Source organism: Topomyia yanbarensis, chromosome 1, assembly GCF_030247195.1.
Source record: "Topomyia yanbarensis strain Yona2022 chromosome 1, ASM3024719v1, whole genome shotgun sequence".
NCBI classification, from domain to species: Eukaryota; Metazoa; Arthropoda; class Insecta; order Diptera; family Culicidae; genus Topomyia; species Topomyia yanbarensis.
The window spans coordinates 16,519,997-16,536,121 of record NC_080670.1 but is presented as its reverse complement, the minus strand read 5'-3'; the positions used below and the strand labels follow the sequence as shown (position 1 = coordinate 16,536,121).

General features: G+C 40.7%; 3 protein-coding genes across 4 annotated transcripts in view; 2 read left to right on the top strand and 1 right to left on the bottom strand.

Moving 5' to 3' along the window:
- Positions 1–2,299: 2,299 nt before the first annotated feature.
- LOC131693691 (uncharacterized) lies at positions 2,300–5,650 on the bottom strand. Its single transcript, XM_058981741.1, has 2 exons — positions 4,593–5,650; positions 2,300–4,532 (listed from the first exon to the last, which is right to left on the bottom strand). The coding sequence occupies exons 1-2, from the start codon at positions 5,648–5,650 to the stop codon at positions 3,500–3,502; spliced, it is 2,091 nt and encodes a 696-aa protein (XP_058837724.1). The 3' UTR covers positions 2,300–3,499.
- A 6,102-nt stretch (positions 5,651–11,752) lies between these two features.
- On the top strand, positions 11,753–13,074 carry LOC131677001 (actin-87E-like). Its single transcript, XM_058956477.1, has 2 exons — positions 11,753–12,257; positions 12,319–13,074. The coding sequence occupies exons 1-2, from the start codon at positions 11,807–11,809 to the stop codon at positions 12,996–12,998; spliced, it is 1,131 nt and encodes a 376-aa protein (XP_058812460.1). The 5' UTR covers positions 11,753–11,806; the 3' UTR covers positions 12,999–13,074.
- Positions 13,075–13,319: 245 nt separating this feature from the next.
- Positions 13,320–16,125, top strand: part of LOC131676998 (actin-87E) — a 5,591-nt gene continuing 2,785 nt past the window's right edge. Inside the window, exon 1 of one of the 2 annotated variants that reach the window (XM_058956471.1) lies at positions 13,320–13,473. The gene's annotated coding sequence lies outside the window, so the exon portion shown is untranslated. The other variant, XM_058956474.1, reaches the window with a different exon arrangement.

Genomic DNA, 16,125 nt, shown 5'->3' with positions numbered 1-16,125 from the left:
TATTGGTATAAAACTGATTATCCGAAATGCCCGTTGGTAACCGTTAATATTTTAAGTTTGATACAGGTGTACCTCGATTTAACATACATTTTCCGATTCAATCATGTACGTTAAATCGAATTTTATGTTAAATCGAAGCACAAAATAAATATTTGTTTTCGAATAGAATTATTTTTTTTGTTCATCATACGAAACATTTACGAGGATATTACTGATTGTATCCACCTAACAGTGACATAGAAGCCACATTCACAATTAAACAATTAGATTGCTCTTCTGAACATAAACAACATATTTATCTTAACCTTGCCAAGTATTCGCCAATTCTAACAGATATTCATATCATAAAGTTCGTCGTAAAATTTTCTCAGAATTCTGGATAACTTATAAGAATAGTGTTATTAGCAGTAATTAGCAGTACAGTATTAGTTAAATTTTTTTCACTAGATTCTTTCTAACATCAACAAAGTTGGATTAACCATTGTGTGCATGAAGAGCACAATGCCTAACTTTAGTAAGTAAGAAAATTTGTGTTTCTATTTTGTCTCATCTTTATCTTGGTAGACAAACCTGTGCGTCAGATCATCGCAGAATTTAAAAAAGAACACTACTTGAGTTCACGAGCAAACGACTAGTCACGAAGTTTTGTAAGCACAGGAGTTCTACTTGATGAAAAAAACAACCAAATCGAGCCATTGTAGCACTGTAGTTCTCCTTAGAGAAAAAGTTTGATTAAATCATTTTGTACACGACAGATGCAATACCTCAGTTTAAAAGACGAACTCATCAGAATGAATAAGACATTTTAATTACAATACAAAACATATGTAAAAAATTTTGTTTAATCCTTATGTACGTGGAGGTGGAATTCATTAGAATGTTGATGTCACTATTATCGATCTCCAAAGTAGCCGCGTACCATGTAATGGCTAAAGCCAAGAATTGATCCACTGGTTTCCTGCTCCCACGTTGTAAAAGGCGACAAAGACGGAAATCTTCTTTTCATTTTATTGGATCTATCTCCTTTTTCATTTATTGGATCCATCTTCTAGATTTCTATTTAAACGTGAACCTTTATTATGGTACTCCTGGGGACTATGTATCCAGAGTCTTCGATCATCTTGAATCGTACGTAAATGCCAGTGCAGTTTATTCGAATCCCAATCTTTACTAACGACTATTCTCTACCCGTTGCAGTTGTTGAGAGTAATATATACATATATACAGAATACGCAGTAATATAAAAAGAATATAATCACAATCAGCGTCGGACTAACATTGCTTTTTTGTGCTTCCTCTGTTTACATTAAGTAATGACCGGCACCGGTATTGATAAATAAACACCGTGAGCTTGCCAGGAGTCCTACATTGAAGGAAGACTTGTGTCTTCCATCATTATCGTCTATTGAATTTTTTGTAAGAGGAGTCGATCCAATCGAAGTTTTTTTTGAAAAATGTCCACATGCACTGAGAAATTCACCTGTTCAATGCAGCCTGAGAAAAGATATTATCTTAAGCAGGAATCGAGCTTACGTCCTTTCAAGCTCTAACCACTCCACCATCGAGGAACTGTCATGACTACGTTACAAATTTCCAACAGTTTCGTAATAACCGCTACAGCCCCAATGCCGATTAGTGGGACTCACTGTCCGCCAATATCTCGTCACCGCCCTATACATTCCATCAACCATATCTTTCCAGTTATCAATTTTTAGCTTACACATAAAAACCCATAAAACTATTAACAGGAAATAACTTGAACCACAAATTCGTGTATTCATTTTGTTGTGCGGTATCAAAATAAGAATGTTTTTGTATCTCGGAATCTTAAACATAATCTAACGAAAAAACGAAAATAAATTATGTTCCTTTAATCATTGGAAGCGGATCATAGAATAAAATTGATATTGATTCTTAACATTTCGTTTTAGTAACATTGATAATGAAAAAAAACATTAAAATTTTTTGCATGTATGTTAAATCGAGGGAAAAATTACGTTAAATCGAAATATGTTAAATCGAAATATGTTAAATCGAGGGTATGTTAAATCGTGAGTATGTTAAATCGAGGTATACCTGTATTAAGCGAAGTTGGAATGATTGCTTTTTTTTATTCTCCGGCGGTGATTTTACAACAATAGACGTAATTTTATGATCATGTCAGTGGCGGATCCAGGGGGAGGGTCCTGGGGGTCCGGACCCCCTCCGAAATTATTTTATTTGTTGAGAAATTGTAAATAAGTTTCAATTTTTATTAGTTTCAAACCCAAAATCATTTCAAACCAAATTTGATCAACAAAACTGATGTTCATTACATAACATTATTACGTATTACGAATTGTACAATCTTCATTTTAAAATCGATATTTCGGACCCCTCCCGGATTATTTTTTCTGCATCCGCGCCTGGATCATGTAGTAGGCGAACTCTCATCTGTGTTAGGTCGCTCTCTTCGCACTAGGTTTTCTCCCGGACGTTCTATCAAAAAAGTGCGTTTTCGTATTGCTGAGCTGATCGTCGGTGATCCACTGTTCCTGGCTAATTTTGTTTAAGTGTGTCCCACGGAATTATCGGAACAGTTCCTATCGATACTCACAGAAGAGGAAAGGACAGTTAGCAGAAGTTTTACAACAAAAAAATGAGTTGCTTAGATTGATTTTTCGGCTTCGGCGTTTCACTATTTGCTGCTGGTGTGAAGTTCGAACGGCACATCCGACTGACGTTAAATACCGCTACCCATTCTCGTCTCCTCTATTCCTGCACTGGGCCGTGCAAAAATGACTTCTCCTGACAGTCATTCATCTCAAGGTGAGGTGGAGATCGGAATAAAATCGACTCCCGGCTCAAGTTATATCCATGCTATTCAACCGGGCCTTACGTAATATTTTTCCGCAAAGGCAACTTTTTTATAATCTTCTGCAGATTTCTCGAGTTCTAACGAAACGATATTTGTCCGTAACAAAAATATCGAAAATTCACCCTGATAAGCTCAGGGTGGTGATAAATAGTCTGAAGCAGGCAAATGATATTGCTGACTACGAGCTTTTTACGGAGGAGCAGAGTATATGTACCAGTTAACCGGGTTGAAGTGGGCGGGGTCGTTTCCGACCCGAGTTTGAATTCCGCTGATCTGCTGACACACGGGGTTGGCTGTTTTAAAGACACCATGCTTCAGCCATTGAAGATACTGGAATGCAAACGATTGCAGATTGCAGATGTCTTCTGCGGAATGAATGTCAAAGTGTCTCAACTGTTGGGGAAATCCACATGATCTCCCAACATGTTCCGCGGACAAATAGCGCGAGGAGAAACTGAAGCGTTTCCTTCAGATGAGCTCTAAGCGATCTTTTGCAGGAATGCCAAAGATAGTTACGCCATCGGTCTCTACGAATATTTATACTAACTAGTTTTAAGAAATTTAAAATGTTAAACAAAAAAGTGGGCACCTTTAAGCTATCGCAAATGTGCATTATCAAATAAATGAATAGAACAAAATAACTTAACAAAATATGCTGCTGAAAACATTATCGTTCCAACTGTACTTTTCTTTGAGCTTAAAATAAATCAACTCCCCCACAAAGGCAACCGCCGACAACCCCAGCCCGACGCCCAGCAAAATAAATGCCCCCTCAATATGGTCCAACTTGAGCACGATTTGTCCATCCCCGTCTTCACCCCCACCACCTTCCCCGTCCGAACCATCCAAGTCCTCGTCAATTCTTATTTTATCGCTCTCCACTTGCCACTTTCCCAACAGACCCGACTCGCTTATTCTCCGGATCAAATCGTTGATCTTAGGCAGCAGATGGAAATCCTTCTTCACCATCATCCCCACCGAATAAGTCTGTATATTGTTCGTCCTATCGAAACAAAAAATCTCAGCCTCTCCAATACTCTTACTATTGTGCGAATGAGCCCTTGAAATGGCCACAGCCAGCGCGCGTTCCGAGTGTAACTGGGCCAAGCACTCGTCCATATCCTGACAGATCTTGTAAACCGAGGAAATATATTTGGAGGTAGCATCCGGTTTGTCAAAGTGTACTAACGAATTCTCTGCTCCGGTAAACTGAAAACCATCCGCGATCGCTGCGTCCACGGAACTAATCTGCGTTTCGAAACGCGGTCGAGTTAGCACCGATATCAGAAAACTGTGATATGCTGCGTTCCAGTGTAGACCGTAGATCATATAGCCTATCAAAAAGCATCGAGTAGAAAATTTGCTGGGCCAGTAGTGAGCGTAGACACTTAGCGAAAGCGCTAACGATTGTAGTGCCATCCAGGTATAGTTCTCGGGGTACTTCTGTTCAATGTGGTTAAAGCAATAAATGACGGCAGCCCCAACAAAGACGATCAGAATAGCGACAAGCCAGATCCACACATTGAAGATAATGAAAACATTTAACCATTTTGGAGCGTGCCGGGCGGTCGGAACACACCAGGTTAGCTCGTCCTGATAGTACGGAATTGACGAGGAAAGAAGTTTCCTACTGATTGGATTCTCGTACAGGCCACCAATCATCACGTCTGTTCGTCTGTAAGTGGAAAAGAAATAATTTAAATTAAGTTAGAAATAGATCAATGCATGAGCCTACCTTTGAATTAAATCCGCATAGAATCCAGTTTGATTGTCGGCTGTAATCCGAGCGGTAGCACGACCGGGATCGATAACCTCGTACACTGGGGTAAGTTTCATACGAGCAGTGATAGCTTCGATCATCAACACTTCCAAGCCCTTCTCGATTACAGTCTCATTGCCAACAACGAACGGCTCCCAGACGACAGTGCTGATCTTCAACGGGCAGTAGTTGTAATCCTTTGGAATTTTCGGACCAAAATCTGAAAAGAAATGCTTTTCGCGGAACATCCATACCGTCTCCAGCTGAATCATTGGTAAAACAGATGATTGTTCCACTTCCAGATTTTCCACGGAGTAATTCGCTTGAGTTGCATTTACGTGTTCAAATTCGGGATTAGTGAACTCAGTATTCCCAATCGTTTCCTCTAGATTATCAAGCGGTACCTCAACGTACTCGCACTCATCAATCAACCGAATTTTGGCTATATCGTCAGCGCATTCTCCGTTCTCGTACGGAAACCAAGTCCACACTTCCAAAACACTCGTGCCGTAACGCTGAACCATGACATTCACATTCAAAACGGAATGTTCGAAAAGCTTCTGTAAAGCATTCCTGACCTCGATCTCGAACACCAGTGGAGTCATCTCCGAAGTGAACAGCACAACAACCTGTGCTAGAGGGTTCCAGGTGGGCAATCTTCGCAGTTGATTGATCGGTGCATCCAGTTCCGACGAATCGGTAATCAACAGCAGATAGTTCTTGGCCTTTTCTGTTACATGTGAAGCATTCCAGTGCTTCTTACGACCGTCCTTGACCATAACGCCCATTTCGTGTCGGGGATCGTCGTTGAACGATTTGAGAATGTTCAGCTGGAAAATCGAAGTGTCCGGTTTGATGTTGATGATCGCCAGTGATCCTTTCAGAGCTCGTTCCGATTTGAAGTACTTTTCGCAGAGACGCTTCACGCAGGGAACGACCGTGAGCAGATTTTCCTGGTTGTCGTCTTCCGGGAGGATTTCCCCCACGGTAAAACTCGCCAGGGCCAATGTCAAAAGTAACGCGTATTTCGACATGTTTGAGTGAATTTCAACCGCAACGAGTTGGTTTTATACCTAACGCGGGCAACCGAAAACGGTTTGATTAGGATGTAATTTCTAAAGTATGGTTAACAACCAACGGACAAAATGAGGGGTAAATATTTGATCTAACGCGGTACCATAACTGATAGGTGGGCTTTTTATGTGGGGTGGGTTCTGATTTTCGGTAAATTATTCATTACGGTCATCATAAGCCACTCATCGATTGTATTGCTATTATGCTGACCTTTGATTCTGAAACGCTTTTTAAAAGTTCGTTCGTGATACAGTGCCTGAGCTGATGTGTAGTACCATTTGTTTTCGATGTGATAGCTGGGGGCGATGGCGTGGATAGGTTTTGTTTGGACAAATGCCCGGATAAACGGTAGCACAATCGGTGTGTGCTGGCAAAAATATTGAACCGGTGGCTTTCGTGTTATGCCTTTCTCATATATAAAATTTACCTAGTGGTTGCTATATCATAATAGACTTTTAGGTATTAGAACAACACCATATGAGCGACCGAAAATATATGTCCCAAGAACAGAATACGCTCAGTGAAACCTGTTCCAAAACGTATGAATGAGTTGGATTGAGATCCTTGAGCATAAGAATCTTTTAAAAAGTTCTCACTCGAAAAAGTTGGCAAGGATGTACCTCTAGCAAAATAATGGATATAAATACACTAGGGTCCATCCATAAATGACGTAGCATGATGTGTGACGACAGGGGGGTAGGGGGCCATGTCATGCTACGTAGCTTTTTTAAGGGTTATAGGAGTTGACCTGATGTCACGACAATCTTACCCGTTTCATCTAACTGACATCGCTTTTTTGCGGCGACAAGGGGGGAGGATTTCCGCCAAGCTACATAATTACCAGGGGAAGTATTTAGAGGTCTGTGACGAAATGCTACGATGGGGGAGGGGAGTGTTAAAAATCTCAAAAAAGGCTACGTCATTTATGGATGTAGCCCTATGCTATATTTCTCCCTAAGGAGAAAAATTGGGGTGAAAATCAATTTTTCTCCACTAAGGAGAAAATTGGATAAAATCACATAAAGGGGTAAAGGGCACAAAACCTATAACTAAATTAGTTATGGAATTTGCGTTTCGACTTCGACTCATCAGAACCCGATACTAACTTAGTGACAGAACTAAGTGAGCACCGAATTGATGCTAGTTCCAAAAGAAACGGAGACACAACTTGTGTTACCAAATCAAGTGTGGTGTCCCACAAGAACTAGCGAGATCGAAACAACTGATTTGGCTTAACAACTGAATGCAAGATGCACTATGCTATATTTCTCCCTAAATCAAAAATGGAAGAAAACCACGTGGTTTTGCCAGATTTTCTATTTTTTGTCTTAGTGGAGAAAAATTGGTTATCACCCAAATTTTTCTCCTAAGGGAGAAATATAGCATAGTGTACCAACTTTTTTTATCATATTGTGTGCAATTATGGGTTTCAGATAAAAGTAACAAAAACATTTTAACTGTTATTTTAAAGCTATTGGTGTCAGGCTTTCATTTTTGAAAATTCCAAGCTCTATTTTACAAGACACCTCAAATGTATTGAATAAGTAGAAAACATTTACTAATTCGACGGGCTTTCTATTTCATCATGACTGGCGGGAATGACTTGTGCGGTTTATATTTATGAGGTCGAATAATTTTAATATTTCCAAAATACTGATACCTCTCTCATAGAGTTCAAGTGTAGCAATATTTGCCGTAAGATCGTAATCGTTGCGAATGATCAAGAACAGTCCCGCTTTATATATAGAATTAGTATAGCTTTGATAAAATGCCGAAAACGATAAAATCTCTGTTCTGAATTTTCTAAAAGATCGATGTTTCAATCCTTTTAATTTGTACTGTCATCGTAAACGAGATCATATCAGACAAGTTTTAAAACATCTAGATCAATAATAATTCTTTTTTTTTTGGTTTTTTGTGCTAATACCTTATTTAGGACTGGTGGTATCTAACGGAGAAAAACGATCGAAAATTGTGAGTGATTGTTTAAATCATGTGAAAAAAATCCCCCAGAGGCGAGATTCGAAATCGCAACCTTTGAGACTCCGGCCCAATGCTCTAACGTGTATGCTACCCCTGGGTATGATGACATCCTAAAAAGAACATATGAGGATTATTTCCGCGAAGCAGTCCAATATTACGCAAGACACAGAAATATTAGCGCGAAATTCCACGTGAAATTCCGTACGAAATGCAGCGCAAAACTCCGTAATTTCGCTAGGAATTTCACACGAAATTTTGCACTGAATTTTGTACGGAATTTCGCACGAATTTTTTCGCGGAATCTCGTACGGAATTTCCGTTTTTACCTTATATGTGTTCAATACGTCAAATGAACGAAACCAACTATTCTTAACAATTAAAGTTTTATAGCGCGCTACAAGTGCCATCTACGTTTTATGAGTGGCTATAAACCTACTATAAAACCTCAAATGTTACTTGGGTTGTATGACCATTTTCGTTCCATTTACGAATTTATTTAATCAGTGTGTTTGTGAACTTTTCTGGATTTTTAAGTAAATTTTGGATTACAAAACTACAGTGATAGGTAACTTGAATCTACCTAGAATTGGATAATTGTTAATCAAATTTTAGTTGCTTTTACCTGAAAAAAAAGAAATCTAGTAAAACGCGCACACAGTTTCGGTATCTCTGTCTCATCAGCATATCAGAACTTCTGCTCTAACAAGATATCACGTTTGACCAGTCATTTGCTTCAGAACACAAATCGTGTTTCCGTCTTGTATCTAGCATCAATCCGACGCTAAACTATTCCGGCTCCAAGTTAGCATCGCATGCTGATAAGACGAAACACAACCCATGGCTTCAATAAGCTAGGATGTGTGCTCTTCACACACAAAAAGTGGGTTCACTAAACTGTACTCCTTAGGGAAAAATGTTGGTAATTAGTCATCTTTTTCTCATAGGGAGAAATACAGCATAATGTTATCTAAAGTACCGAATAATCAATAATGCTATAATGAATTGGGATCATCCAATACTATGGTAAATTTATCAACAACAAATCGAGCTTCGTAAGGTGTCGAAAAAGTCAAACAAAATCACTCTAATCATCTATAGATAACAATGAAGTCTGCTAATCTAGCTATAATTGAATTCACTCCCCAAAAGGGAATCCATACTGAATTGGCCAAGAACACAAGTTTGTTATACATCGAAATAGGTCAGAAATACCTACACATCTTCAGTTGTGGTGAAACAATTGCTTCGATATATTGTATTACGCTTTGTGTTTGAATACTATACCAGAAAAATCGCTAGCACTTCCCGTTCCCATGCCCATATATGGTCATCAACGTTTTTCTACTACGAACTAAGCGAAAGGCAGTTCCAATAGACTTTATTGCATTAGGTTTCGTCCTGCGTCGCCCACCTTCCGCTAGAACACGACCAACCGACCGACTGGCTTGCCCGATATTCATTCACTTGAGGAATCCCACACTTTATGGCGCTTCACTCTGCGTAGGATTACATTCCAACAGTTTCTCGGGTGTTATTTTTAACCACCAACCGACGGACGAAAAAGATGAGTCGATTTATTATGGGAGCACAGTTTTGGAATCTCGTGGCTTGGTTTGGCGCCCCCTCACCGACAAAAGTGCACCGGTACATATATTTAGGCAAACAGCGCGTGCGTCGGATACTTTCCAAACCTGCTACTGCCATGACCTGTCTGTGTCATCAACCGATCATATTTGGCGATTGAACCGTCCGGGTCCGTCTCAGGTCGTATGCTTACACTGCACCTGCTGAGATTTGCACTTTCATGTATCCGCCCCTTACGAATCCGTACGCAATGATACCTTTAAAGTCGATGGAGTAATGCGCGCGTGATTTATAAATAGTATCAAAAATTTTGTTTGCAAATAAATTCAGTCGTACGCATAGTTCTGTTGGAATCGATGGTATAGGAGTTGGCAGGGTCGTGGAAAGCAATTTTGGCACTGGACGTAATCGAAAATTTGCGAATAATTTCCGTCTTTCAATTTGGGACGTTTTACTCATCCACTCGAATGACAGACTAGATGAACTGACGACAGACTGATGATTAATCGTTGGTCTATCAGTTTGTTGGGAAGAGAGCCAACGTGGAAATTGAGTGATGTCCGGCCACATCAACTGCTTTGTAAATAGGTACAATTATCAGATTGTCGAATCTCTGTTACAAATTAGTGCTAGATTATTTTTCTGCATAAAACCTTCCGAATAACAAGAACACAGTGCCGTAAAATTTTCATCATCATTTTTCCAATCCTTTTATGGAATCACAAGAGCTTCGATCTGCTTGTTGATTTCATGAACGCGCTCGCTCTCAAACTCAAAACTAAGAACGACTCTCTGTTTACAATATTGCCACGACAACGACCAGCAGTTGGTGGGCAAGCGACCGATCGGTGAGGGGACAAGGTTCAGACCCGTAAACAAATCTGAGCGTTCGCGCGCCGATGGAGACGCCGAATTGAATGTAGCGAAAATCTACGCGATGAAGCGCGATCAATGACTAAATTCAGAGCATGAGGCACAGCAGTACAAATTGTACAAGAGTTAGTTAAAGATTTACGTTGGCTTTTCAGTGCAAATGTGTACGGTTTCTTCCGATGTTTTGCATGCCAGAGATTCTGAACAGAATTCTAATATATTATGATCAGAATAGTTTGAGAGGATTTTAGATGCATTTTCAATGTTTTATGAACTTTTACACTATACCGTCTGGTGGAACATACACACTTAATTTTATCTGCCGAAACTCAGCTTTTTTCGCATCTTTTGCCGAAATCTCAACAGCTGAGATCTCAGTAAACCATTTTTTTCGCTGAGATCTCACTAAAAGTGACATTTCATAGCTGATACTCGGAAAATATTTCACCGAAAATCAGCTAACAAATCTCATTTTACTTATGCTGATTTCGTTTTTAGATCAGAGTTGCTCTAGGTTCGCTCGGAGCTGTCACTTTTGTATGGAAACTGTAAACATTAGAGCGAACCTAGGGCGACTCGATTCTAAAACCGAAAACAGCATTAGATATCAGTTTCTAATTTTATTGATTACACAGCTGTTGGGAAATTGCCGAGCCGAATAGAGTGTGTACTTCAGCAAAAAGTGCGGAGCACTCATGTACTTAGGTTCAACATTCGCATTCAATCCATGGCATTGATCGCAGATTCGACCAAAATGTCGTCACTCTGGAGATAAGGTCAATGATGCATTTACAAAGGAAGATCTGGAAATTTTACCACATGAGCAATTGCTTGCTAAACCATAAATATTTTGTTGAATATTTTTGGTTCAAAATAGTGTCCGGATATCTAGTATGACTAGCTGGAGTTTCGTAAAAATTATGAAGTATACTTAGGACCTCTTTGAATATTGCGGAAGTTTCCGGAAGTTTTTTAGAAAATACCTGAATTTGGCAAACTATCCTGAAATGCGTAGGACTCCCCCGAAGCTTGTATAATGTTGCTGATATGTGATAGGCTTCTCCAAGTTTCGTAGGGTTTACTTAGCTGGAGCACTCCAAACTACTTTGAGTTGCATATAACTTCATCAAAGCTTGCAGTAATTCTTATAAAACATTCCGAGCTTCTCTAAAATAACTGAACATAATGTTTGAAAGTTTTTTTCGATTGATTTCCCGTAGCATTGAAAGTTACCGGAACACATTCAACAATCAATCCCACTGTGCAATCACGAGAATCACCTCATCTGCCAGTTTTCGCGATAATCCACCAAAGAAATGTGCCGATTCGGGTGAGAGGTATCTGCTATGTGCGTAACCTCCCACACCGGGCGAAATTCCAATACATCGCCACCGCCCGACACGGACAACTTCCTCAACGCGTACTCGTGCAAATAGTTGTACTGCGATTCCATTCCACGAGAATCTCACGTAGTATTGTGATCCTCGAGCAAATCGATGACGTTTTCTATCTATGCCGACTGTCCGCTCGTATCTGCTTTTATCTCGCTAGTCACAATAGCCCCGTACAAATGATAAGACCCTTATCGATAGGCTATAAATGACCAATCGACACTTGAATCACACCTTAGTCGTCGTTGTGCAGAGGAACCCGGTTGGAACAAAACAAGAGCAAAGATGTGCGACGAAGAGATTGCTGCGTTGGTCGTCGACAATGGTTCCGGAATGTGCAAGGCCGGATTTGCCGGCGATGATGCTCCGCGTGCTGTGTTTCCCTCGATTGTCGGACGCGCCCGCCACCAAGGTGTGATGGTTGGAATGGGACAGAAGGACTCCTACGTCGGTGATGAAGCACAAAGCAAACGAGGAATCCTAACCTTGAAGTATCCGATCGAGCATGGAATTGTATCCAATTGGGACGATATGGAGAAGATCTGGCATCACACCTTCTACAACGAACTGCGCGTGGCTCCAGAAGAGCACCCTGTTCTGCTGACCGAGGCTCCACTGAACCCGAAAGCCAATCGCGAAAAGATGACTCAGATTATGTTCGAAACGTTCAACTGTCCGGCTATGTACGTCGCCATTCAGGCCGTACTGAGCTTGTATGCTTCTGGGCGAACTACGGGCAAGAAGATACTAATTATTTAACTATAGAAGGTCTGATCAACAATTATATTAACTTTTAGGAATTGTGATGGACTCCGGAGATGGTGTCTCCCACACGGTTCCAATCTATGAAGGATACGCTCTGCCACATGCCATCCTCCGTCTGGATCTGGCTGGTCGTGACCTAACCGATTACCTGATGACTATTCTCACCGAACGAGGCTATACTTTCACAACAACGGCCGAGCGGGAAATCGTACGTGACATCAAGGAAAAACTGTGTTACGTTGCATTGGACTTCGAGCAAGAGATGGCCACTGCATCCACCTCGACCGCTTTGGAAAAATCCTACGAACTCCCTGACGGACAAATCATTACCATCGGAAACGAACGATTCCGCTGCCCCGAAACTCTTTTCCAGCCATCCTTCATCGGCATGGAATCCGTTGGAGTGCACGAAACCGTGTTCAATTCGATCAAGAAGTGTGACGTCGACATCCGCAAGGATCTGTTTGCCAACACCGTCCTGTCCGGAGGATCCACCATGTTCGCCGGCATCGCCGATCGTATGCAGCGTGAACTGACCACCCTTGCACCAAGCTCGATCAAGGTCAAAATAATTGCCCCACCAGAGCGCAAATACTCCGTCTGGATCGGTGGTTCCATCCTGGCCTCGCTGTCCACCTTCCAGCAGATGTGGATCTCGAAACAAGAGTACGACGAGGCTGGTCCCGGAATCGTTCATCGCAAGTGCTTCTAAATGTGATTACGAAATCAGCAGATTACTACTCCATGTGATTGTTTGTTATCGAAATAAAACGAGTATAAAATATAAATGAATTGTTTTTCGTTTCAATGACACGAGATTATGCAACCGTTGATGATAAACGCAAATAAACGAGTCACGTTACATCTAGTGCAGAATCATCGCCGACGGTATTCGACTTGGGTTTTGAATTTTCCACTGCTTGTAGGGAAATGGTCGAATTTTCCACACCCACTCGCGTGCAGAGGCATGCGCCAAGGAAAACTTGAGACGCTCGCGAGTCCAGTCGTTTCGACTGGCCGAATCTGCCCAGCGAGCACAGCACCCGAGGGTATAAATATTGGATTATATTAAATCCAATTAGCCAGTAGTACACCGGAGAGCAGCGAGCTGCGTCCTCGAGTTTAAGGAAAGTCTCACAAATTCTGACAGTGTGTCGAAAGTCCGTTGTGTGTCGTTAGTTTACCAGGTGAGCACTGCAGGCAATAGCTGATGGAGGATTTTATTTTTTTACAAGTGATAAACTGTTTGGTTCGAACGAAGGTTGCAATTGTGCTCTTATCAGGAGTGAGGGTTTTCTGTGTATTCAAGTGGTTTCCCTCTGGGTGACACTTATCATATAAATGTGTTGTGAACTAGATTTGACGGTGGTCAATTTTAAGTAGTAACTTGCGCGCAGTTTTCCGATCTATGTTGTAAAATAACTAAGCTTGCAAACAATAATATGGAGCATGATAAACTGTACATACAGATTCTAAAATTGAACGTTATTCGTTAGAAAGTGGCAATTTAACTGAGTACTAATCACGTTTCAAATTGTAGATATGTGTAGAATTGAATGGATCTAGTAAATCTGTTGAAATCAACTCACCGAATCTGATGTACCTAAGTCAAAATATGTTAAATACTTAATGGATGTTGGCAACTTTGGTGAAAAACGAGAGTCGTATAGTAGTTGGTATCTTGCTCAAGCCAAAATTTATATTTTGATGGCACAGGTAGATATACCTAGAAATGGTCCTGGTCCAACAAACATGTTTGATGAGCCATGCCTGACTAATACGTTACCAATGATTCTTTGGTGACCAGGTACCCAGAATTTCTTTAATTAAATCCCATTATTTTATCCGGAATTGCCAGTTGTAAAGATGTGAGCACTCCAAAACAACTTTGGACTCACATTTCGATGACCTTATTGCTTGGTTGTCCGAAAAGATTGTGAGTTTTGCATGTCTGTAGTTGCAGTTCGTGCAGATATCCGAGAAAGTGTACATTGCATAAGCCTCTGCCCGGAAAACTAGTCTTTAAACTTTAGTTAGTTTTGTTTGAACGGTCTTTTAACTTTGGGCCACCATAAATTGGAAGGATAAGTTATTCGTGGTTCAACAATGGTCGCGTAGGACTAATTAACCAACCACGGTTTGAGACCCCCAGTTTTCCCGAAGAGTACTGCACGCCTACAGTGCTTTATTAACGGCGTATGCCAGATGCGAGTTCCAATTCAGTTTTTTGTCTAGGATAACACCTAGGTGTTTCGCTTCTTCTGCTTGCTTGATTGTAGTTCCACTGAGAGTTGAGGGAACCAAGGTCAGTTTTTTTCCTACTAGAAAACTTTTACAGCTTTTAAAGCGACCTTTTTGGAATACCAGCTCATGATGAAGTTCAAGGCTAAATGGATCCGATCGCTTATCACAGATACACGTTTCATTCTCACAATTAGGTCAATGTCATCTGCATATCAAACGATCTTGAAACCCGTTTCAGTCAGATCATTGAGAAGATCGTCCACCACTACTGATCAGAGCGGATGTACACCTCCTTGGGGACAGCATCTATTGGCTATTATATTTGTTTTTGTGTCTCCCAACTTGACTGTGATCTCTCGACTCGTGAACATTGCATGAATCCAGTTCGCAATCGATTTTGCTACTCCCATTTTTTGCCGGAGCCTTGTGAATTGATATGTAAGACGTATCACCAAAAGCATCCTCGACGTCAAGGAAAGTGTTTTCTCAACAAGTTTCACTAAGGTATGCAGGACTGTTAGCGTAGATTTGTCCTTTTGATATGCAAACTGGTACTTGTTAAGCGGAACCTTCGATAAGTGCACCGTTCGAATATAGAGTGGTCCAGTAGTTTTTCCTTCAGTTTCAGAAGTGTTGATGTGAAACTGATAGGTCTATAGATTTGGGGTAGTGTCAAGTCTGCTTTACCAATCTTTAGAATAAATATAACCCTAACATTTCTCCAGCTTATAGGTGAATGTCCAAAATTAAAAATGGATCTCAGGATGTTCACTAAATCCGGAAGAATATTTCTGCAGAAATATTGGACAAATATTATCCAGGCCGGGGGATTTGTAGGGTTCGCAGGTGTTGATAACCCATTTAATTAGAGATGGTGTAAACGTCAATCAAGCCTGTTTCTGTGATACCTCACAAGTCCTGTTAGAACGGAGTCCATCACAATCCTGACATGTCGAATTCGCGTTTTTCGCAACCGACCCAGGAAAGTTGGTGTTCATTAGAACATCCAATGTTTCTCTATTGCCAATTCTAAGAAAACCGTCGCATTTTTCACTTGCCATAGATCATTTGTGTTATCCTTCGATAAGGCTTTTTGAAGGCGCGTTGCCTCTGGAAAGTGCCCGATGTTTTCACAAAATTCAGGCATTGATAGTTTTTTGGCCGTTCTCAATTCAGCGATGTATTTGGTAAGAGCGGTCCTGTGGTCTGACCAGTTATCAGTAATCGTCGCATTATTGATCAAGCGTCTAGCTTGCTTCCTAAATACTGCTAGATTTTCGTTGCACCAAGGAACATCGCGACATACAAACCTCGTTACAAGATGACAACTGTCCTTATAGAAGGTTATGATCTTGTTTTGTAGGTGATTTGCCGCCTTTCCAGATATGCTGGAGAATTGGATCTTACTCCCCGTTCTTTTAAAATGTTCCAGGTTTGAGCGAAATTCACATAAATTTGTTTTCCTAATTTCCCTGTTTTTGAACTGTGAGTTTATTGGGTTTAATGGCGAACATTATGTGTCTGGTCCGACAGACTTTCTTCTATTTTTGCCGTTTTTAAGTTCTTCATAATGTGAGGGCTCCTAACTGCGTTCA